General features: G+C 40.4%; 1 protein-coding gene across 5 annotated transcripts; it reads right to left on the bottom strand.

The window, feature by feature from the left end:
- Window positions 1-784: 784 nt before the first annotated feature.
- Window positions 785-17,349, bottom strand: LOC118406189 (sodium-dependent phosphate transporter 2-like). 5 transcript variants are annotated; one of them, XM_035806080.1, is made up of 11 exons: window positions 17,109-17,349; window positions 10,864-11,286; window positions 10,065-10,205; window positions 8,514-8,599; window positions 7,772-7,868; window positions 6,956-7,075; window positions 5,358-5,432; window positions 4,242-4,797; window positions 3,429-3,614; window positions 2,763-2,847; window positions 785-2,289 (listed from the first exon to the last, which is right to left on the bottom strand). In XM_035806080.1, the coding sequence occupies exons 2-11, from the start codon at window positions 11,147-11,149 to the stop codon at window positions 2,137-2,139; spliced, it is 1,785 nt and encodes a 594-aa protein (XP_035661973.1). In that variant the 5' UTR covers window positions 11,150-11,286; window positions 17,109-17,349; the 3' UTR covers window positions 785-2,136. The 5 variants fall into 5 exon arrangements, with proteins under 5 accessions (XP_035661973.1, XP_035661971.1, XP_035661975.1 ...); XM_035806078.1 differs by having other exon boundaries at window positions 17,121-17,349; XM_035806082.1 differs by lacking the exon at window positions 17,109-17,349 and adding an exon at window positions 11,890-12,028.
- Window positions 17,350-22,645: the final 5,296 nt, after the last annotated feature.

Genomic DNA, 22,645 nt, shown 5'->3' with positions numbered 1-22,645 from the left:
AACTACTACACAGCCATATATGACCAGCAAGCTGAAAACTCAGCAGTTAAGTCTAATCTACTCTTGGTGGCCAATGTTGGTACATAAAAAATGTACACGTTGGCACGTAACTTGTAACGTAACATGTAACTTCTTTTTTTATACACTTTTGACAGATTAGTCAAGAGGCCAACGCTCTACTATGTTACGCCACTTTTACGAACATCTCATGTATGTCACTGTTGTCTTTTGGACAAACAACGTGTGCAAACGGCTTTTAACCTTATTCTATTGCAGTTTACATTCTTTTTCAGTACATTTTTCAAGCAAAACAGCATTCAATATCAACATTAACACTTCTGCAGAACTTTTGCATGACACACATAAGTTTAACCAAGGTCTGCTTTTCACATTTAGCTGTATCATAGAAAAACAGTGGTCTTGCATTCTTAATAATCACAGAATTTTTACATATTTTTCATATTTCTTTGCATTAAAGGCATGGTAGTTATCATTATACAAATCTCTTACAACACCATTTAAACATTGCAGTGATCATTTTTTTTCTCATACAAATTGTCAATTTTAAAGCATAAGAATATACAAGCAAACCATACATGTACATCATGATTATCATGATTCTTCAAAAACTTGATTATCAAGGCAACTTTGAGAAGTGGGTATATCATAGAGCAATCCCATACATATTGCATTATGCAATGAAGTTTGCAGTGGCTATATGTTTGTAATTTTTCCAATAACTTTTTCACCACAACTTAAAAACAACCATGAAAATTCCTTTTTTTTTCTGTCCCTTGTCAAAGCACTACATGTACCTTCAATATATTATACAGTATTATAATGTGTTGGAGGCAACTGTTCTGTTCGTCTTTATACTGTACTGTTGCCATGTCACTAGTATGTGGTTTTCAACTACATGTAGCTGTCCATAAAGGTACCCGGGTTTCCATTACTGAAGCATAATGAGTTTTGCACTTTCGTGGACTCTGAACCACCGCTAACACTACTTTTACTATAATTGCAAAATTCGATCACCACGAACTCAAATGCATTCACAGTTACTTGTATAGACCCATCCAACAATAGCAAACAACTCTGGCAAAATATACACTAGTACTGCATACATGTCATCAGTAAAATTGCTAATGTGCAGATGATGCAAGCACTTTCTTGTTGGCTTACTGCTACTTTTGATGGACACCCTGGGAGAAGTCTATTTCTGAACGATACTAGCACACAAACTTTGGCCCCCCTTAGCAACTTACAGCTATTCCATTTGCTTACTTCAGAGCGGTTTTGATTATATACATGTATATACAGTATGTAGACATGTTTGTCCGTGAAAACATGCAGTATTTGGCACACACAGGCGCTAGTGGTTCTTAACAATAATGGCACCAGAAAACAAGCAGATACCGAGTAGACACTTTTGGGGACACAGATGTTGGGTGTCTCTGCCCTTTACCAATTCAGTGCTTGGCTTCAACTCAGCCAAACATCATCTAAACCCTGGCCAGTTGGGGAGAGTTGACCAGGGTGTTGGGTCAAGTTGACCAGGGTGTTGGGCTGAGTTGACCATGCCAGGGTTTGGGGCATAGTTAATTGGGTGTTTGGTCGAGAGAACAGGGTGTTGTGCAGAGTTAGACTTAACACTAAAACCTTTCTTGGCTGCAGAACTGCCATTGACAACATTCGTGTAGTCAGCAAAATTTCTACACCATTGTTTTTCTGAGCTTTATCAGCAACAAGACTACTGAGTGAATTCTCACAACCTTCCATGCAACCATTCCATGATAGTGTCTCACCCTACCACAGCAGTTATAAATGACCGAATTTCGGTCAAAATAACTTTGGCCCTTTCTATATTTATCAAATCTTTGTGGCTAAATCTTTCTCAGAAGGAAAAACAAATTCCAGTTCTCTCCTAATTATTAGCAATCTATGTTCCCAAGAGTGTCTATCAAGTAGCGACTTCATGATTGATATGATGGCATTTATAATATAAAGGTTTCAAGGCAGAGGGTTGCGAATTTTGACAAAAAATCTATCTTCTGTACACCATGTCAACAATCTCTGTTCCAATAGAATATACCGTTATCAATATTTCACTCATGAGAAGTAGATATCAGGCAGTTATTATAGCGCAAGTCGCAATAAGGCCATGATGCCCGCAGAAACGCCTCCCGCGATTGGAAGAGTGACGACCCAGGCGAACACGATGTTACGGAACAGTTTCCAGTCCACCGACGCTTTCGATCTCAACCAGCCAACGAAGACAATGGAACCAACCTGAAAATAAAGAGTGTTCATAAAATTATCTATAATCCCAAATGTACATTGTATCGTGTTACATGTGCATGCAAATAGTTGCAGTGTGCGTAGTCCTGTGGTAAGCAGCCCTGCCTCTGGGACTAGAAGCCGCGAGTTCGATTCCAGCTGTGTTGCTCACCCGACATGTACACTACCAGAAAGGGTTGCAGTCCTTAGGACAGGACGTTAAGCTGTTGTGCTTATCAAAAAGAGCTAGGGGAATTTCCCCAGTACAATGAACCTGTAAATACTGTACATAATGTCTTTCTTCTCTGTCACAAGCAGTGGAAGACTAGTTGTTCAGTGAGCTAAAATTGGATCGAGATTGCTTTCCTTTTTGCTGTTGTAAAATGTAAGCTGGCTATATAGACACAGATACAGAACACATGCTTAATCAAGTTAATGTAGTTTTCATTGGTTAATCAATAAGAACAGAAGTTTAAGGACAGTACCTTGCAGTGGGTGGTGCTGATAGGAATGCCAATATTGGAAGCGATAAGTACAGTTGTGGCTGCTCCGATCTCGATAGTGAAGCCACTGTGGAAACAAAGCACAAAATTAACCTTACATTTTATGATATATAACATGTACATGAAAGGCCGCATTTAGATTTTTGGTGGGGTCTTGTGGTACAATTGGCAGGGTGTTCGATTCAGAACCTAGAGGTTCTGGGTTGGAATCTGTTTACATATGTGCCATCAAACTTGTGCCCTTGGGAAAGGCACTTTACACAACTTTACTCCCTCCACTCAGGTGAAAATGTGCACCTAGCTTTTGGTAGGGCCGGTTAGAGCAATTGCTAGTCGTATTGAGGATGTGAGTTAGCGCTGAATGACATATGCTCAAGACCCTAGGGACATTGTCGTATTGAGGTCACCTAAGTTAGTGCCAAATGGAAGTCACTCCAGACCCTTGTAATTTAACTCCAGTATTTTAAACTCAAAATTCAGCCCCTGGCTGCAAAGAGAGAGTTGTCGGCCCACCCAATAACATTGTATATGTTCATAGCATACATGTTTTAGGTCATACAGTTGAACAGCAACAACATGTTGTATGTCTACATTGTACTATACAGCAATGTATATGCTTCATAGGGTCACTTGGACCATTCCACTCACCTTGAGGGGGTGATAGCGGTCAAGTCTTCCCCAATAGTCTTGATGACCCTGCGTCCCCAGATCCACAGTCCTAAGACCATGCCAGCCCCTCCGTATGCCAGGATCCACAGCGGTGTGGCCGACTTCTGCGCCACGCTACCCTCCTGGTAGATGAGCCACAGCGCCACCACGGGGCCGATGGCATTACTGCAGGTCATGATGTAACAGGTAGAAACACAGTGAGTGTTTGAAAATTGGATTAGGTTTAAAAGTCAAACACCTTCACAAGTAATATCATCAACAGAAGAAGACAGAAAGATATTTTCAAACAACTTTAATTGAATACAATGCATGTAAATTGGAAAGCATGCTTTTCCTATGGTTGCACATACACTTGATATTGCACAATAGAGAATCTACAAATGTACATGACATTATGCATTTAACTTTTAGAGGACTATGACTTCCTTTTATAATTTTAACACTCAAATTCTAATAACTTACTAGTTTTGGACTGTACATGTAGGTTCAATGGTGCAGAAGATAATTTTTGTACAGTGTACATGTAATTTGTACATGTATATTTGTTTCTAAAATGAAACCTTTGTTGAATTACGTATTTAACGTTTTGAAGTTAGCCATAGAATTTCAAATTCTCAAAGAGGGGCAGAAAATCATTTTTCTATACATTCTACTTTTGACTAGACATTCAAAATATGTTATTTGCCCAGTTCTTTTCCGTAAATCTAAAATCTTAGGTTAGGTGCATGAAAGCAGATATCTAAAAATATCATTTTCAAGCCCTGGATAAAAAATATTAACAGTGTTCCATACCTGACATCATTGCCTCCATGAGCGAACGCCCCAAACCCTGCCGTCAGCACCTGTAGAAACTGGAACAGCTTCCCCACCTCTGGTTTGTCCTTCACTTCTTCGATATGCAGATGCGAGGTGGGATCTTCATGGTCTTCAAACTTTTCTTCAACGTCTTTCGACAGCAGCGTACCATAATGTACCTCTTCTTTACTCGCGATGTCCCCGTTACTGACAACGTTGCCATTGCTTACGACATCTCCATTGCACACATGTCCATTGGCTTCAGGGCTGTAAGTATCTTCCTTTGCATTCATGTTTGCATCAGCAGGAACGATCACACCATTCGGAGAACCAATCGTGATCACGCCGTTCGGCAGGGATGCGTTTATCAGATTCTCGTCCTCGTTAGAGTCCATTTTCTCGTTAACGATGTCACAGCGAGCTTTATCGTCGACGTGATTGTACTTGACAGCATTGCCGATGATGGTAATGGGGAATGATTTGGAGATGTATTCGATGGATTGGCGCCACATGGACTGACTGGATAGGTCCGTCTTGGATTCTTCTTGAATTTCTGAAAGGATAGATACAGTCGACTCAAGCACAGAACTAGCCAAAACTATCCTGCAAGGAACCGTCCAGGGAAACAGAATTTTAAGAGGAGAGGCAATGGAAAAGATGGGTGGATAATACATTTATAAAAGAGAATGGACAGGCATGACACAAGTGAAAAACCTGACAGAGCAAACCAAGAAGGGTGGAGAAAAGACTGCATCTTTTTATTACAAATCAATACAAAGGTTTCTGACCGACATTTTACTGGTTAGCGGTATCTAATTGTTAAGGGTACATGTTGTATGTACGAGCTGATACATTGTATTCAGGCAGAATATAGAAGAAGAAAAAAATACTAAATCATAAATGTACATGTAAGATCAGTGTTACATACATGTAGGTTAAATTTAAGTGTTGATATGTTACATGTCAGACATTCAAAGGGACACCATAAGCTGTTTACACCAAAATTTGATAGCAAGGAATGTTCCGGAAATTTTGTCCAGAGAAAGAGCTATGAGGAAAGGGTTCTGGAAAGTTTTGGTAACCCCCACCATAACCAAATACATTACGACAAACCAGGGTCAGGATTAGGGCGCGCATGGGGTACTGCTGGTTTTGAGTCCACCAGGTTCAATTCTTCTCCACACGCGTCTGGAAAGGTGCAGTCTTCAAATGTTATTCAAGGGTCAAAATAGGGAATACATGCTTGAAATCAAATAAATGTGAATCTGGGACATTTCTTTCCAGATTTTGTAAGCAGGGCTGCATATGCAGGTTAGTGCAGGTAAAATTAGAGCTGTGCAGGTATTTCTGGTGTCTACCTGCACCCAAGGAGGTTGCTGCACCTAACCTGCACTGGTCCATGTACTGAATTTATACATACGTCTCCTGTGATGTAGGTGTATGTGGATTGTTATTAGCTGCATTGACTGTTACCACCTATGAAATATAAAGAAACAAATAGCACTGGTTCCTCAACAATTTTAGTATGATCCATACTTGCTAACTTCAGAGTGGTGCAGGTAAAATTTGTCTGGTGCAGGTAATTTTCAATGTTACCTGCACCGGTGCAGGTATGCAGAAAAAAGTATTTCGAGCCCTGGTAGTAATGAGATTTCAAACAATGCTTCCTTCAGCTTACATTTACAAATATGAATATCTACCTATCATCTTGGTTAGAAAATTAGTGTCTGGTTAGGGGAATTAAAGAGCAATAGTTATGCTAGCGTTATGTATGTAAGAGGAGGATTCCACTTTTTTGTGCCTTTGACCACATTGCAATGAAACACTCGAGAGAGGCGAGCAGTACAGTCTTGTGGCTACCGGGATTCGAACCCAGAACCACCAGCTTACGGATCTGACACCATAGCCACTTAGAGACTAAAAGGTCCAGACCAGTTGGATTGGTCAGTTGATGGTGCTTGAACCCCACTGTTACACACACCAGTAGGGACTGACATTATGCATAAATGCTGTACATACAATTTGGATACTTATAAGTTAGCCTCCATAGCAGGCTTTCTGGGCCTTTTCCTCATAACACATTTTTGCTGGCCATTTCTTTTTATACTGGGTCGCCCGTGCCACCGGCAAATATGCATCATGAGGAAAAAAGGCCCAGAGAGCCTTGTGCAAAGCAACAATAAGTATCAGAACCCAGGCCTTCACCGGGTATACCTGTGAACCCTCCAGGAGAAGCAAAAGAGGCGAAAGAATGCATGAAGGCAGGACTGAAAATGATGCAAAGGCAACTACACCTGGGGCTAGGTACCCAGCTGGACCTAACAAAAACCTGTAGTGACTATAATTAAATAATATAAAAGATCAGTGTCTGGGAGCATTTCAGTTTTACGTTGCTTAACTGCATTTGTTGGATCAATTCAGTCAATTCTTATTTTTTTAAATGAGACAAAAAAGGAATCCCTACCTCCATACCTACCCTCCTAACTGCAATTGGAAACTCTACACTTCTTTTTACTAGGAATTTGAATACAATCCATATATTGTAAATGAAAGGACATTGAAAATGATTTTATACATAACATTACACTTATGATTTTGCTTGAATACCATACAATATACAATTTACATTGAGAGTGTCTAAATATGTTTCAATGCTATCCATCTGTGTGATGTATTCCAATTTCCTGATAAATATTAAAACTTCTGCATACCTTGGATTTTTCTCCTCATCCAGGGAACAACAAAGATCCACACCAACAGTCCCATGATCAGCCCTCCCCCAAAACTCAGGATGAACACTCCGTACAATGGAATCTTGTCAAACCCAAGCACTGGAAAAAAAACAAAGAAATTCAAGACTTCACAATGGCAAAGGTAATCCCATAGCATGATATTGGAGATTTCTTTGGCACAACCAGAATGACTCTTAAAACCCTTAAACTGCCAGAGTTTCAGCCCTATAAAATGCTACCAGTGCTAGGTTTGGCCGCTGACCGCCAAAAAGAACCCCAAAACAAGGCTGAAGTCCCTAACTTCCGGGGTTCGTGCACTACACGCGCAAAGCTGCTACTTTGGGGGAATACGCTATCCCGGACATATCCTGGATATACCCGGGCTTGGCAGTTTAAGGGTTAACTGCTGACGTATCTTCCTCAGAGCTTTAAACTGGAATTCTGCTTCTCGCTGCCATACAAAATGTATGTAGCCGATGCATTCTAGTTGTGCAAAAAGTATCTCCAATATTCTATGTTCTACCAACGGTCTCATTTGAAAGAATTCCTCTACATTCCTCACCCACTGTGTAAATGGACTAGTCGTGACTGATGTCACAGATGGTGGTAAAGTTATGATATTTTTACACATAACAAACACGCTGTGAGTATAATTATCACTGGGACATTATCAATCATAAATGTCACTGGCATATAAAAAATGTCACAAAGTATCACAAAGTACATGTTAGCTTAATGTGAAACTATACCGTATACGACTGAAAATACTTTTCTTAAAGTGAAAGTTATACTTACATGGAGTTCTTGAGTAGAATATAGAAAACAAGTTGATGATGATTGTGAATGCATAAAATCCTGGCAGAAACTTCAGACCTCTCTCAGCAGCATTCTCCTAAAAAAAACACGGAAAATTTACGTTCAAAGGTTAGTTTGACTAAAAATGCTTGGCAAAAACAGTTTGTCTCTTGCTTTAACTTTTCTCATGTCAAGTGGACTAACCTACCAACAACAAAAAATTAGTTAGAGTTAGCTATAGCCACACTTTAAGGCATTAAAAAAATTGATGTATGGATCTATGAAATAAAAGATACATGTAGGCTTAAGAACAATACTGAAGATCTTAAGAGTTTAACAAGGGACCCCACATACAAAATATCATCTCAATCCTTCAAAGGTTATTAAGGTTTATACTGGCCTAAACACAAACACAAACAGACACACACACACAGGCACACAATAAATTTTTTTGTACGATTTTACCTCGAAAATGGAGGTATTGTTTTTGATGTGTATGTATGTGTCTGTCTGTATTTTTGTGTTCAACATTTCTTTTGAACCTCTGGATGGATTGTAATGATATTTGGTTATATCAACTTTGCCCCCCCCCCCCCCCCCTTGTGACCTTGGTACTGCAACAGGAATTCTGTGGGTTTTTTTTATCTCTTGACCTGACCATGCTATAGTCTTGATATAAGGAAGAAGCAGTGCAGTTTTGGGCTCCTTAGATTTCACAAGGATAATAAAGCTCTGTACTTACCTTTTTCAAGATGAAGAACTCCACAAACTTGAAGAAGACTGAAGTGATGAGTCCAGACATGACAGGGGAGATAACCCACGAACCAACTGAGGAAGGGCATGAAATTATACATAAATACACATTGATGATCATCATTAAAAAATCGCTTGGAATCTGTCCTATTCTAGAATTGTTTGCTAAGCCTTGTGTGGAGCAAGCTGGAGTTAAGAATAGTATGAATACAAGGCTAAGCTAGTAATGATGTATACATGTACATGTATACATAGCAGTCACAATCAAGGATATACATCCATGTCAGTACTCAAAATACACACTTGCACACTTGATAATGCACACACATTTTGCTTGGCTCAACCTGAAATTTTGCAGTTGGAACACTGACTTCTCTCACCTGTGTGCATAAGCTTTTGTATGCATTTCTTGATGAAAAGATGATGGGTAAGTACTAGGTAATTTCAAGTAAAAACTAGACTTAGAAGTGGGGCAACCTGAAATGTTGATGGCGCAACCTGTCTTTTATCTCAAGAACTCAAGTTGCCACCTAGGCAATCCTGCAAGGCTATTTCTAGCACTGCATGTAACGACAAGTATTAAATAGGCTCAACCCTCCCTGAAAGCCATGGACCAATTTTAAGCCCCAGTAATTGGAGGGTTTATTACTAGTAATGGACTGTCCGACATGAATGTTTATTCTAAGCATAGCTGTCTCCAGCAATAAATCTTTATCCGTCACAATCATTCTTTGGAAAGTTTGGTCGCCCATGTTGTTAATTTTTGCTGTTAGATCTGGCATTTTTACACTGACAAATTGAAACATTTTTCTTCAATTTCATGTCACGAAGTTCAAACTTTTTTTTCGCCAATACCAACAATCAAATTTCAATCCCGAGACAGGTCTCAAAGGAGAAGGTTCTGATTTAAAGGCAATGCTTTACATACATGTACAAGTAGGGCATGCCCATGGCCAAACCCCATTCTACATTGTATGTATACACAATGTACTGCTGGCCAAATACAGTGGAAGCCAGTTAATTGCACAACGGATAATCGCACACTTCAGTTAATTGCACGAAATCATTAAATCCATTGGTGGTGCGGTCCAGCTTAATAACTTCGCTTTGTTGCGCCATTCGGATAATTGCACGAAATGCACTGGCAAATGGGGTGTGCAATTAAACGGCTTTTACTGTTTAACAGTAGTACTACTAATTAAAAGCAACTTGACAGGCTTTTGGAAACATCGTACTGGAGATTTGAAGCCTGAGAACTTCAAGTGATCATTTGCACCTTTTGATCAAGAATAGAATTATGATGTAATTGCCCTTTAAAAGAAGTGAAAAGTGTCAGGTATGGTGGGATCAAAGGGTCGTGGGTTCATATCCTGGCCAGGGGTTCAACGTACCAACTGCACACCTGGCAACAAGGCTGTTAAGCCACAGTCGACGCTGTAGGGCTGATATCAATTAGGATTTTACTATGGTCAATATTGACCGAAGGAGGCGGCCATATATAATACATTGTACATTTTGTATATTTGACTAGAGGACTTACTGATGAGACCGACTTTGGACCAGTTGACACCGTTTGCGCCGGCTGCCACAAGAGTGAACCCGATGGTAGCACCAACAATGCTGTGGGTCGTCGAGACCGGCACGCGGAAAAAGGTGGCCACCAACAGCCAGATTCCACTGCCTGAAATCAATAAAAAGTCAAACAAAAATTCATAAGAATGGAAAGGTAGGAAAGCAAAAAAGTAAATGAAAATACCATTACACTTAAGTTAAGGTTCTCGCCAGGGCATTTGAGCATAGGAGCCTACTAAACTGTAATTTGTATACTATGCTATCAATACATGTGATTTGGGCCACTACACTGTGCGTCAAGAAGTGTAGAAGAGGGCTTTTCTGTCGTGTTGTAACAAATTTCAAAGTCTTTGACTATATTTGGTAACAGTTGGTCCTTAAAATGCAAGAAATAGTGTTTCTGATAGTTATAGATTTAAAAACTTTCAGGGGGAGGATTTACATCCATCTAGATGACTCAAGTCTGCACCGTTAAAATGCCCCCCCTACGCTGTGAAAAATCCTGTTGCGCTCAATGCTAGTTGAAACTAAGCGTAATGTGCTTCAACTTAGCGAATTGGACTTACCCAAATTGTCGACTGAACAGCTCCAGTCAAGGAATGAACAATCCACAGCTGCTGTGACGTAATTTGGGTAAGTCCAATTTTTTGTGCTAAATTATAAAAATTACAGTTTACTTGTTCCAGAATAGCTAGCCAGTCAATTCCATTTCAAGACACACAAGGATAATATACATGTAACTGGAAAATTCTAACAATCAAACATACCTGACAATGCAGCCACATTCCCAAACATGAGAAGCTCCTCTGTACCGTTGTACACATTCACATCCACGATTCCCTTCCGTATCGTGTCCGACACTTTTGCGCCGATGAGAATCGCTCCCAGCAACTCGAAGACACTAGCCAGGATGCAGGCTTGGCGTAGGGACAGGACTTTTGATCCGACGGACGTTCCGACAGAATTGGCGACATCGTTTGCTCCGACAGCAAACGCAAGGATGAATGCGATGATGAAACCTATGATAACCGCCCACAATACTTCTTCCATCATCTTGATTTGTGAGTTTTCTCCTAGTTTTTCAACAATACCTTCTGTTCTGGATAAAAAGACCAAGTGGTCCTTTTATACAGGAGAGATCACAAGGCAGTCTTTAGCAGTCTCTCCTATGTAGTGGTCTTCAAAAATTTCTGAAAATAAAAAGAAGACAATCAGCAACTATTGTGATTATTACAATTAGTGTGATTGTTCTGTGGTTTCCCTGTCTGTCATAATCATACATGTATTGTATTGAACAGATGCACTTCATGTATAGGACCACAGGAAGCTGATACTGGAAATGCCAAGCTAAGATTTGTGGATCAAAATAGAATCGAGTCAAAGTCAAAGTAAGACAGTGGTTTAGGCAGTCAAATTGTACTAGTACTTGCAAGTAAATCTACATGTATGTTCAATGATTCAGCTTTTGAAACACATTTTGTCTCCAAAAATGCCATCTCAAAGGAAGAATATGGTACTCTCAGTTCCATAAATTGAGAATTGGGAGGGTTGAAGTACCAGTAATTGGAATACTTGGTAACCACCTTTAAGCATTTACCCGGTAGCAGACACTTTTCCTACATGAGTATATGCATGCAGGATACAATTTCAAGCATCAATGTTGAACAAAAGCTGATACAATAGAGCATTTTCAAAAGTCCTAATGAATAAATGACAGGTATACCACTACCAGCATGATCAACTTTCATAAACACATGGTAGCCAAGCAAATCAACTTACAGATTACTACATACCTGCATACTTACCAGTTACAGTCACAACAGAGAGTTATACATTTGACACTGATCTTCTCAAATAGGTGTTAAAAACTAACACCAAAGGATCTTTGCAAGACAACAGTAATTCGAAAGGAGAATACATTTTGACTCAAGTCAATTCTGTAGAAATTCGAGGGGCGAGTAAGAACAGAAAGAAACAACACCCCGACTCCCGGGATTCGAACCCGCGCCAAACCCGGGCAGCCGGATCACAAATCGAACGTGCAAACCGTTCGGCCATAAAGGCTTAAGCCGTTAGGCGTCTTCGGTTTAGCAGTCCTTGAACACCACTGTTACACTACTCCCCCTTTTCTTTTCAAGATTCGTCCTCGAATCTCCGAGATCGACATCCCTGTGTGGCACATACTAGCCTGTTAATCACAGGGCCGGCGTGGGAACCATTGAAACAACCAGAGGGGCGAGTAGAACAGAAAGAAACAACACCCCGACTCCCGGGATTCGAACCCGCGCCGAACCCGGGCAGCCGGATCACAAATCGAACGTGCAAACCGTTCGGCCAAAAGGCTTAAGCCGTTAGGCGTCTTCGGTTTAGCAGTCCTTGAACACCACTGTTACAATTCAAGCAGGTTGAACCTTAGTAACACCTCCTACTAGTAGGTCAGCTAGACTATTCAGGAGAAAAACTGGTCAGACAACTAAACCAATAATTAGCGGTTCTTGCAAGGAAGGGAAAGACAATTAGGCCCCGTTCATGGTACAAAAAATGAAACGGTTCTATCGGTTAGGCCTGGAAATCCGACAGCAAACGACAGGAAACGGTTTGCATTTTGCGTTCACGATGCAAACTTGCAAACCGTTTCAGTTCCTTGAAAAGGCATGGTAATGCACGGAAATGCGACCTCTGACCCCTGAGGTTGTTGTGATCTTGCCCAAACTTGTACTTCTGTATCAGATTGTTGGTCTTTGATCGAAATTGAACCAATGTCTTACTGTATTCGAAGCTGGGTTCTGTTATGACATTGAAAATGCCTCTGAAAACATTGTGGTCCCGATATATGCCATGCTATGACATTTCCACTGGATCTGCTGACACATTCCCCTTGCGATATCAGGACTGCTGGCTCCTCACTCGACTAGGTGGCGGCCCGATAATAAAAACGAATTTTACAATTGAAAACACGGCCGAAACACCCGAATGACAGATTAAAAATTGTACTTTTCCCCGTGGCGCCCTCAAATATGAACGCACATGCCCGGATGTAAAACGGATCGCGCCGCTTTTGCGTTCATGATACAAATTCGCAATTCCGGATAAGGAAGAAACCGTTTCAATACTACCTCGCGAGGTGGTTCCGAACAAACCGTTTCCTATCGCTTCAGATCCGTTTCGGACCGTCCATGATGACAAAACTTATCCGTTTCAGCTGGCCTAACCGATAGTAACCGATAGAACCGTTTCATTTTTTGTATCATGAACGGGGCCTTATACTATAATCTATAGTAGCTTTCACCAAATAGCAATTAAGCTGCTGCAAGTACTCAATCAACTGGATATGATTTTGGAAAATCATTATCCGGTTGCTTGAGTTATAACTATTTGGCATATCTCAGGGTTCTAGCTAGTGCATTTTGGCGTAGTGGGCCCCTACGCTAAAATTTGTGACCACTACGCTAAAATATGGGCCACTACGCTAATTTTTCACTAGTGTAGTGGTGGTTTGCTATCATTTGCTTGTTCAATAACGTCTAATCAATGTCTGAACAATGAAATATGATGATATGCCATTCAAAACTGACCAAAAAATCCTTCAAATTACTTAACTTTTAACTCTACATTGTCAACATCTCACCGCGGAGGGGCCAAGACCCCCCTTCCACACCAATCTCCTGATTGGTCGCTTCGCTACCATACCATTCCCACTACGCTAAATTGAAATCCTGGCTAGAACCCTGAATATCTTATTACCTGGATGTCCAACGTTCAAGAAGTTAATTGACAAATACTATGCCTTCCTCAGTTCCTGTGGTGTTAATTTTTAGACAACTTATTATAATAAGACGAGTACTGACCAAACTAGCTGTCAGAGGTGGAGAACCTTTGTGGACAGACAGACAATGGCTACTGGCTATGGGACCAAGTGAGTGAATATGACAAATGAAATAGCCTGGTTTTGTCATAGGCTTTCACTTTATACAATACCAGGACTGAGGAGTATAAAATCATGAGACATTTTGAGACATTTCACTATTAATTATTAATAAACAGTGGATGACCTGATTATAGATGCCTATGCCCTAGCACCTTTGTGCCCTTTTGGCACCTGTTTGTGTCATGCCCTAATTACTGGACCTTTTTATAAGTACTACTGTAAATGCATTTAAGTTCGCGTGGATTTAATTTTGCTGTAGCGGGTAAATGGACTTTTTGCGGTGGTTTTAAGTTCGCGGTAGCACCATGCACTGTAGTCTCTTACTGTTAGGAAAGAATGTTCGCGGTGGTTTAAAATTCGCGGTGAAGCGGCCGCCACGAAAACCGCGAACATTAATCCACCGCAAACATTTCTGTATTTACAGTACCTTTGTCTAAACACTAAAACAGAATGCCCCTGGGCCCATCCCTTGTCAATAAAAAGCCATTCCAGCCTACTTTTCAGGTTTTTGAGCAGTTATGGAATATCAGCATTTCCTAAATTTTACACTTGTATCGCTTTCACTGTTCAAATCTCATTGACTTCCTGCAGTTTTCCCAACAAACTACTGTAATCTCCAAGGCATATCCTGCACAGATACTGTAAATGCATTTACGTTTGCGGGGATTTGATTTCGAGGTAGCGGGAAAAAGGACTTTTTGCGGAGGTTTTAAATTTGCGGTAGCACCATGCACTGTTGTCTCAGGCCAACGCGAAAACCGCGAACATTAAACCATCGCAAAAGTTTCTACATTTACAGTATTCTAGGTGCGGATGGTAAGATGACCATTGTTTTCAGTATCACCCATTCATATTTTTTCACAATCAGGTCCAGGTTCAGGTCCAGACTTGGACCTGATCTTCTGGACCTGAACTGTACCTGTATTTGAATTTTCTGTACCCACCCCTATATAAAAAAAATGGCCGAGTCCGTAGGGTGTGCGCCTTGCATTTGGTAGGTTGTGAGTTCGATCCCCCGCCTAGTCATACCAAAGACTTTTAAAAATGGTACATGCTTCTTTCTAGATGCTTAGCACTCAGCACTAATGAGGAAGACTATGGGAGCTAAACACACACCCCAACCAGTAGGCTCGCTACCAGCTGTTGTGGCTTACACAAATGTGTGGCCCAAGGGCTATAGAAAAGGAGATGGGCACCACCCTGACTGTCCCTTAAGCATCTGTTACAGATGTACTGGCAACTTTAATATTTTAAGGGACCATAAAAACTGAAAAGGTAAAAGTCAAGAATCGGTAAAGGGAGCGGCATAAACTGGTTAGATAGATAGATACACAACTGACAAAGCAAGATCATCCTCCTGAGTACACAGTAAAGAGAAACTGCTGACTTGCTATTGACAGGGACATGTGGTGCCAACTGGGTCCTTAGCTCAAACCTACAGGCTGTACCAAGTTGGATAACGGGGGTGTCAAAATTAAATACATTTACGTCAATAACAAGCTTTAATAGCTCAATTGGAGAAATATAAAAGATGATAAAATTTCCGGTAAGTTATACCAGATTTTAAAATACAATGTACATGATTATGAATGATTATGAGATTCGAACTTCTGAATTGCTGTGTTTACGACAATGTGATCATGCTTTGTGCATGTGGACAGTAGGCACAATGCCAGAAAAACAAATCTGGTTTTGTTTGAACAAGGTTTACTGCCAGATCAGAAACTTTATGTCCAACAAGACCACAACAAATCATTCTCTTGGTTTCCGTTGTTAAAGTATAATTGCCCAAAGAAGTTAAAATTGCATTATGAATAACATTATAGCTAAAACTTGTTTCTGACAGTCAAATTCCTGTTCACACTTGGCAAAATCTAATGTAAATCAATTGAATTTGCTTAGTCAAAGGGCCAATTTGAATCATTAAGTTTAGAATAGGACAATACATGTAGGTATTCCCAAATGTAAATTTACAGCAAAATTTGACCCAATCCACCTCTTGGAGTGGGTTGGATTGAACAGAATTGAAAAGTGTCCAGTAGGCTTGAACGGTGACGCAATTCAGCTTGCAAGAGACTCTTAAATTCTTAAATTTCAAGATTAAATAAAGGTTGAAAAAAAAAATGAGCTCAGTTGCAATGGCAGATGTGAATGCATAATAGCTATTAGAATTGAATCAAGTTGATTCAAATCAAATGAATGACCCCTATATTTAACCCCAATATTTTCCCTTCACATTGTCTTTATGTTGATTATTCAATTCAGCATCAGTCAAATATTTAAATCCGAAAAACAATTAATTAACTTCCTTTGGCCTAACACTGAAACTGATTGAAAGCTTGTGGAAAACAACACCCCTCGCCACACCTACCAGCCAACCAATCACAGCTCTCCTTTTGAGGTCACGCTGGGTCATCGCCATTTCAACGTGTTTACTGCAAAACTCCCTCATTTTTGCATTCGTTTTATTTCTAATTGACCAGCTTCTTCGTAAACATAGAAGGTACCGAAGTCTTCTTCAACGTAAGACAAGAATAGATTGAAGACATCACGTAACAGCTGTTAGATGAAAGATGAGCCGAAAAGACAAACAGGCACGCACACACATTGGATTTTCCCGCGTTTTACTGTAGCTGCATTTTTGGCGCCTAATTTTCTAGATTTTCAGCAAGCAAACATTAGTCCAAACAAACTGTGACCAATGTATAATATCAATATCTTTAGAATTAGATGTAGAATTTTAATTTTCTTCAGAACACCGAACACTCCTGGCTTAGCTTAACAGACAAAGCGACTATATCCAACCAAGGACGAAAAGATTTTATGTTGCAAGAACAGATTCATAGAACGTGTTAAACATTTATCATTGCAGTATGGAGGAAAATGAATACAAGACCTAACAGTAGAGACTGTACTGAACAACAAAATATGGTAGCCAAACACATAACGTCGTCAAAAATAGCTAGGAAAGAATGCTAGGCCCTCAATTTTGAGCACGTGTATTGCTAGCAATGCGCCTTTAGTATTTGATATCACCTTGCTAATCCAAAGACATCTACTAAGGTTACAATATGAAATACGTACCTATTTCCTTACCTGTTTTTAAAGAGCTGGTTCTCTACAGTGAAAACAAACGAATAGAGAGCAAACAATGTAGAAAATCCGCCTGCAAAGCCCAAGATGATCACGGGCTTGTAAAACGCAGGCGCGCATGCTTACGAAGGGGTACACATGCTGTGCACGTGGACACGAAGTGATCTGCCTCATGATACACAAGCCTAGAGAGAAATCGTCCGCTTCTACGCACTCTAACGACTTTATATTGAGTTCTAAGTATTATTGGATGTTTTTGTTATTAAAGGAGTATGTTTGGGTATCGTTTGGGTGGTTTTGCGGTGTTTTTTCTCGTTGTTTTTAACGCGTGATGTGCCTGTGTTTGGGGCATGCCTGGCACAAATAGCCGGTCCGTCACTGCGTGCACGCCCTGCGTGGATGCGTGCTTAGCGACGAGTTCACTTCACCCTTACGTAGGGGTGATTTTCTATTCCTAATGTTTGCTACAAGAATTAGTATGCATATCTTACATATATTCTTCTATTTCATTATAACTAGATTTATCTATTCTTGATACGAATGACAAAAGTATAAGTTGTAAGGACAAAACATACTTTTTAATATAAAAATTACATATTAGTTACCCCTGTATTGGATGGATCCATACGTGGACTACGTGTGAACACTGCCCCGGCCAACGGGGCATGCTTTAGCCAATGGACAAAAAAAAGGGCATTAGTTACATATCAATTATCAACCAGACGCTTGTTAAACACTGTTTATCAATGCGACTTACAATGCTTTTCAGCCTGGGTTCAGAGAAAAGTAAATATAGCTATTCAATACTGTTTTGTTGTTCAACAATATCATCTATCAATGACATGGACCTTTGGATTCTGTATATTCACTGAGTGAAGCTAGCTTTTTAAATCTCAGGGCAATCAACTAAGCATCGTTGTTAAAAGTGTACATGTATCAACGAAAAGTTAATATATTAGTAACAAATTACAACATGGTGTAGAGTACAATTCATCAATGACAAGTGAGCATAGCTTTCACTTAATCAAACAAAAGCTTTGTAAGAACGAAAAAGTTAAAACTTTAACAACAGTTCACCTTTAACTTTGGGGTACTGGGGTACTAGTAAGTCGCATTTTGTATATCCTGCCTGCCTATGTGCTTAGGTCAGGAGCTCAGTCCCTTGCTCCAGGTAGCACGCTCTTCGAGTTGAAAAACAACGATATTATTTAAGTACATAGGGGCATCAAGTCAAACTACAATATTTTGAAAATGATATCAATTTGAAAACACCGTCCGTCGACTTGATATCCACAAGGAGGTTGAAGACTTCCTTGATATCCTACGTATTCTTTTACACAACGGATATAGGTTACCCCTCGAATAAAGGTGAAGTAGCGTTATCAATGATCTTATACGTCGCTCCCGTTTTACAGTTAGTTGCAAGGACATCGTAGCCTGAGTGCCATCCGTATTCTACCGGGGCTCCTTACACTCTCTACCCCCTAGGGAAGTGAGTGTAAGGAGCCCCGGTGGAAATAGGATGGTACCCAGGCTAAGGACATCGTGTATCATATCCTTGATGTTTTATTTTTAGGGTTGAAAATCCCTCTCTTTATTGCCGAGCAAACCTTTAGCACGTTGACCTATAGCATTGGCAAACAACTTGTTTTATCTGGAAGCATATCAAGGAGGGCCCCAATGGGGGGGTTCCGACAACGCTCTACGCTAAATTCTGATGGCCGGCTACGTATTACGCTGAATTCAGGAAGCCTCTCTACGCTCTACGCTAAATTTGAAAGCACACATTATGCAGAACTTATCACCGAGTGACTGGGCGTTTGTGTCAAAGATGGTATTTAAGATACTTAGAAGTGACAAAAGTTGAGTTAGAATTATTAATTGTAACCGGTGGCAGAGGCGGTGGCAGCAAATTTCTAACGCGGGGGGCGCAATATTGCTGATCGAATTGTTATCATCATGAGCGCCGAAGGCGCGACAATCCTAGGGGGTCCCGGGGCATGCTCCCCTGGAAAATTTTGAAATCTTGACCCTCCGAAACGTTATTTCCTGCATTTGAGGGGCAACAGTTACTCAATTAAAATAAGCAACTAGATATGATTTTGCTGGAGTATTGTTTTTGGCATATCTTATTACCTGGATGTCTAACCTTCATTGACGAATCTATAATGCCATTTCTATTGAAAATACATTGTGTATAGTTTAAGTTTTTGAGGGCGACGCCCCAAACATATTTTCACCATGTTGCCGTGAGCGCAGGAGCGCAGATGGTGCCGGCGTCGCAAAGTAGGTCCACGGAAATTTTGAAATCTCGACCCTCTGAAACGCAATTTCCTGCATTTTGACGGGACTTTGGGCAATGGTTAGGGCAGGTTTGATTACGCTATACGCACAATTCATCCATTGCGTTTTACGGTAAATTCCGGGGAGATACAACGCATTACGTAGAATTAAAAGAGTCAATTACGCTCTACGCAAAATGCACTGATTACGCTCTACGTTGAATTAAGCGATCCGTCTACGCTCTACGTAAAATTAAAACGGCCGATTACGCTCTACGCAAAAGGGCATTAGGGCCCCCATCAAGAACTAAAAACAGCAGGATAACATTTATAAGGTATTCAACACCCGCCACGTCATAGGTTGAAACAGCCTCTCTAAAAATAATCACCATTTATATGTCTTTGCGCCCATCTCCGTTTCTGTAGGCCTGTGCCACACGGCTTTGTTCAATCACAGTTGTGTGTTCAACTACCATACCCTTTCGCAAAAACTTAAGATTGCAGCAGCATCCCAACATGTAACGTTACCACTTTTTAGAATCTTTGACCTCGATCGAACTCACACGTGCCGCAAAGCTAATCTCCAAGCAGATTCCTCCAGTGGCATAAAACAGTAACATAAGCTGGGAAGGCCAATTTTACCCCTCTGCCGGCTGAAGTCTTTCCCCAGCTTATGTTACTGTTTTATGCCACCGGAGGAATTTGCTTGGAGATTACCGCAAAGCGACCACTGTACACACAAGTTGGCATTGTACCGATCATACTTGAATAGCTCCAGATGTTTTGTTTATCAAATTGTTCACTTGTAATAAATACTACATGTAACAGTATATATATATATATAACATTTAGTATCCAATAAAACACTTGCTGCATTTAGCTACTATCCAAGCAGAGGTTAGACTTCAACTGTTTTTTTTAACGTTTTTTAGGCGTTTGTCACCAGAAAATGGATGACTGAATTGAACTGAAACTGAGGTGTTTTGTATCGGTCTCATGGGACATCAAGATTTCAGTACAAAATAGAAAGCCCGATAAAAACGCCTTAAAAACGTCAAAAACAACCGGAGCCTAACCTCTGCTTGGAGAGTAGCATTTAGCCCATGAGGGCAGGAACATGCAAATAAAGATCATCATCGTCATCAAATATACCATTTACGTGTATATCTACGTATACTTACCTACAGTCGCTACGTTTGCTGAAAGAACACAACCTAGAAACTGTGGGATCGATATAGTAGGTTATATATTCACGATTGGAAGTGTGGAAAATATTTTCCATTGACGCACCCCCACCCACGTAATTTATCCTTATGTGTCTTATTACCTTTTGTAAAACATTTCATAACATCTGCTTTCTATATTTTGACATTTAGGACGCTAACATAATTCATCATTATACGTCTTATTATTGACAAGTCCTTTTGAGTTACATATATAATACCTCCTTTCTTATACATGTATTGACACTTCAATAGGGCATCCTTTAGCGTCTTATTATTATCATCGAAAAGACCTTTTGTAAATTCCTTTCCAGTTTGTCTTCTCTAATTTCGACGTCTCTTATTTTGACGTCTAAAATGTTCAAAGTTTTGACATCTAGAATATCCCTCACTAACGCACGTAACTATCCGTCTTATTATTGACAAGGAACTTATATGATTAAGCTCCCCGTTATTGACTGATAAGACCTTAGGTAAATTCCATTCCACAAATCTTCTTCTCTAATTTTGACGTCTAAAATATTCTAATTTTGACATCTAGAATATCGCTCACTTGCGTGCATAAATTGTGCGTATCTTCTAATTTTGACATGTAGAATACTATGAATATTCATGACGTAGAATATTCCTGGCTTAGCTTGTGCCTGTTCCTTGCGTCGTTTTATCGACAAGTCCTTTTATAGATCCGACCACAGCCTCCATTTTACAATGAACACGTGGCATTTTACACGTAGGAAATGTAATGTATATGTCTAGCATATGTGACGACACGTTGTAGGATATACCTTAATATAGACCAGGCAGGGAGGATTGCGGGTGTGTATATTACATGTACGTGGGTGTGTGGTGGGCTGGGGTTATCTCCAAGCAGAGGTTAGAGGGACTGTGACGTGTACAGTCTGTCGTTTGCTGTGAAACATGGAGAGGGGAGGGGGAGAGAGAGATGGGGGAAAGGAGAGAGAGGGAGGGAGAGAGGAAACGAGAGAGAGGAAGGAAGAGGGGATGGTGGGAGAGAGAAAGGGAGAGGAGAGGGCTGGAGGGAGAGGAAATTGAGAGGGAGGAAGAGGAGAGGGACAGCGGGAGATGAAGAGAGGGAATGAGAGAGGAAGGAAGAGAGTGAGGGAGAGGGGAGGGATGGATGGAGGGGGAGATGAAGGGAGGAAATGAGAGAGAGGGAGAGGAGAGGGGGAGTGGGAGATGGAGAGAGGGAATGAGAGAGAGGAAGGGAGAGAGGGAGAGGGATGGACGGAGGGGGAGACGGAGAAAGGAAATGAGAGAGGGAGGGATAGAAGGATGGAGGGAGGGGGAGATGGAGAGAGGAAATGAGGAAGGGAGAGACTGAGGGAGATGAGAGAGGGAGGAAGAGATGGATCATGGAGAGGAGAAACAAGAGAGGGAGGGAGGAAACAAAAGAGGGACAGAGTGAGAGGGGAATGAGAGAGAAATAGGATATGAGAGAGAGAGATGCACCAAGATATGCAAATAGGTAACAATTAAATAAACAATAATCACAATAACTTTTAGATTACATAGTTTACTCGCAATGCCTTGTGCCTTACCACATAAATTGCACATTTACATATCCTCATTCTTATACAGCTGTACAGTTGCAGTGTAGATGTTTGGGCTGCATACTTATAGTTCTGGCAAAACATGATATTGCTACACCATTTACAGTGGCTAAAAGTATCTTCTTAGTCTTAAATAGTAGCATCTGCAAACGTTTTGTACAAAATCTTTGCTCCAACTGGCTTCACATTTCTTTCTTTATTACTTGAAGTCAATATTAATACTTCCTTTATGTAGTGGTACATGTATGAACAATAACTATACACTGTACAACAGATGTCAAAAGTAATTTCACAAAAAAGTTCCACAAGATTTTATTCTAGATATATATACGATCTTAAATGTCCATTTTTAGACTCGCTCAATAAAAACTTAACATCTTTACAGGTGTACTGTCTTGTTCCATTTACCACATGCATGATTTTAATTTCTAAAACTTGTCATTAAAAGAAAG

This window comes from Branchiostoma floridae, chromosome 18 (genome assembly GCF_000003815.2).
Source record: "Branchiostoma floridae strain S238N-H82 chromosome 18, Bfl_VNyyK, whole genome shotgun sequence".
NCBI classification, from domain to species: Eukaryota; Metazoa; Chordata; class Leptocardii; order Amphioxiformes; family Branchiostomatidae; genus Branchiostoma; species Branchiostoma floridae.
The sequence above is the reverse complement of the archived record's forward strand: the minus strand, read 5'-3'. Positions and strand labels throughout refer to the sequence as shown.

Excerpts from the sequence above, each read along its gene's own strand:
- LOC118406189 (XM_035806080.1), bottom strand. The coding sequence starts at position 11,149 with ATGATGGAAGAAGTATTGTGGGCGGTTATCATAGGTTTCATCATCGCA. Across the intron at positions 8,600-10,064 it reads GTCCAAAGTCGGTCTCATCA|TTGGTTCGTGGGTTATCTCC; the intron begins GTAAGTCCTCTA and ends GCCCTTCCTCAG. Across the intron at positions 7,869-8,513 it reads AGTTCTTCATCTTGAAAAAG|GAGAATGCTGCTGAGAGAGG; the intron begins GTAAGTACAGAG and ends TGTTTTTTTTAG.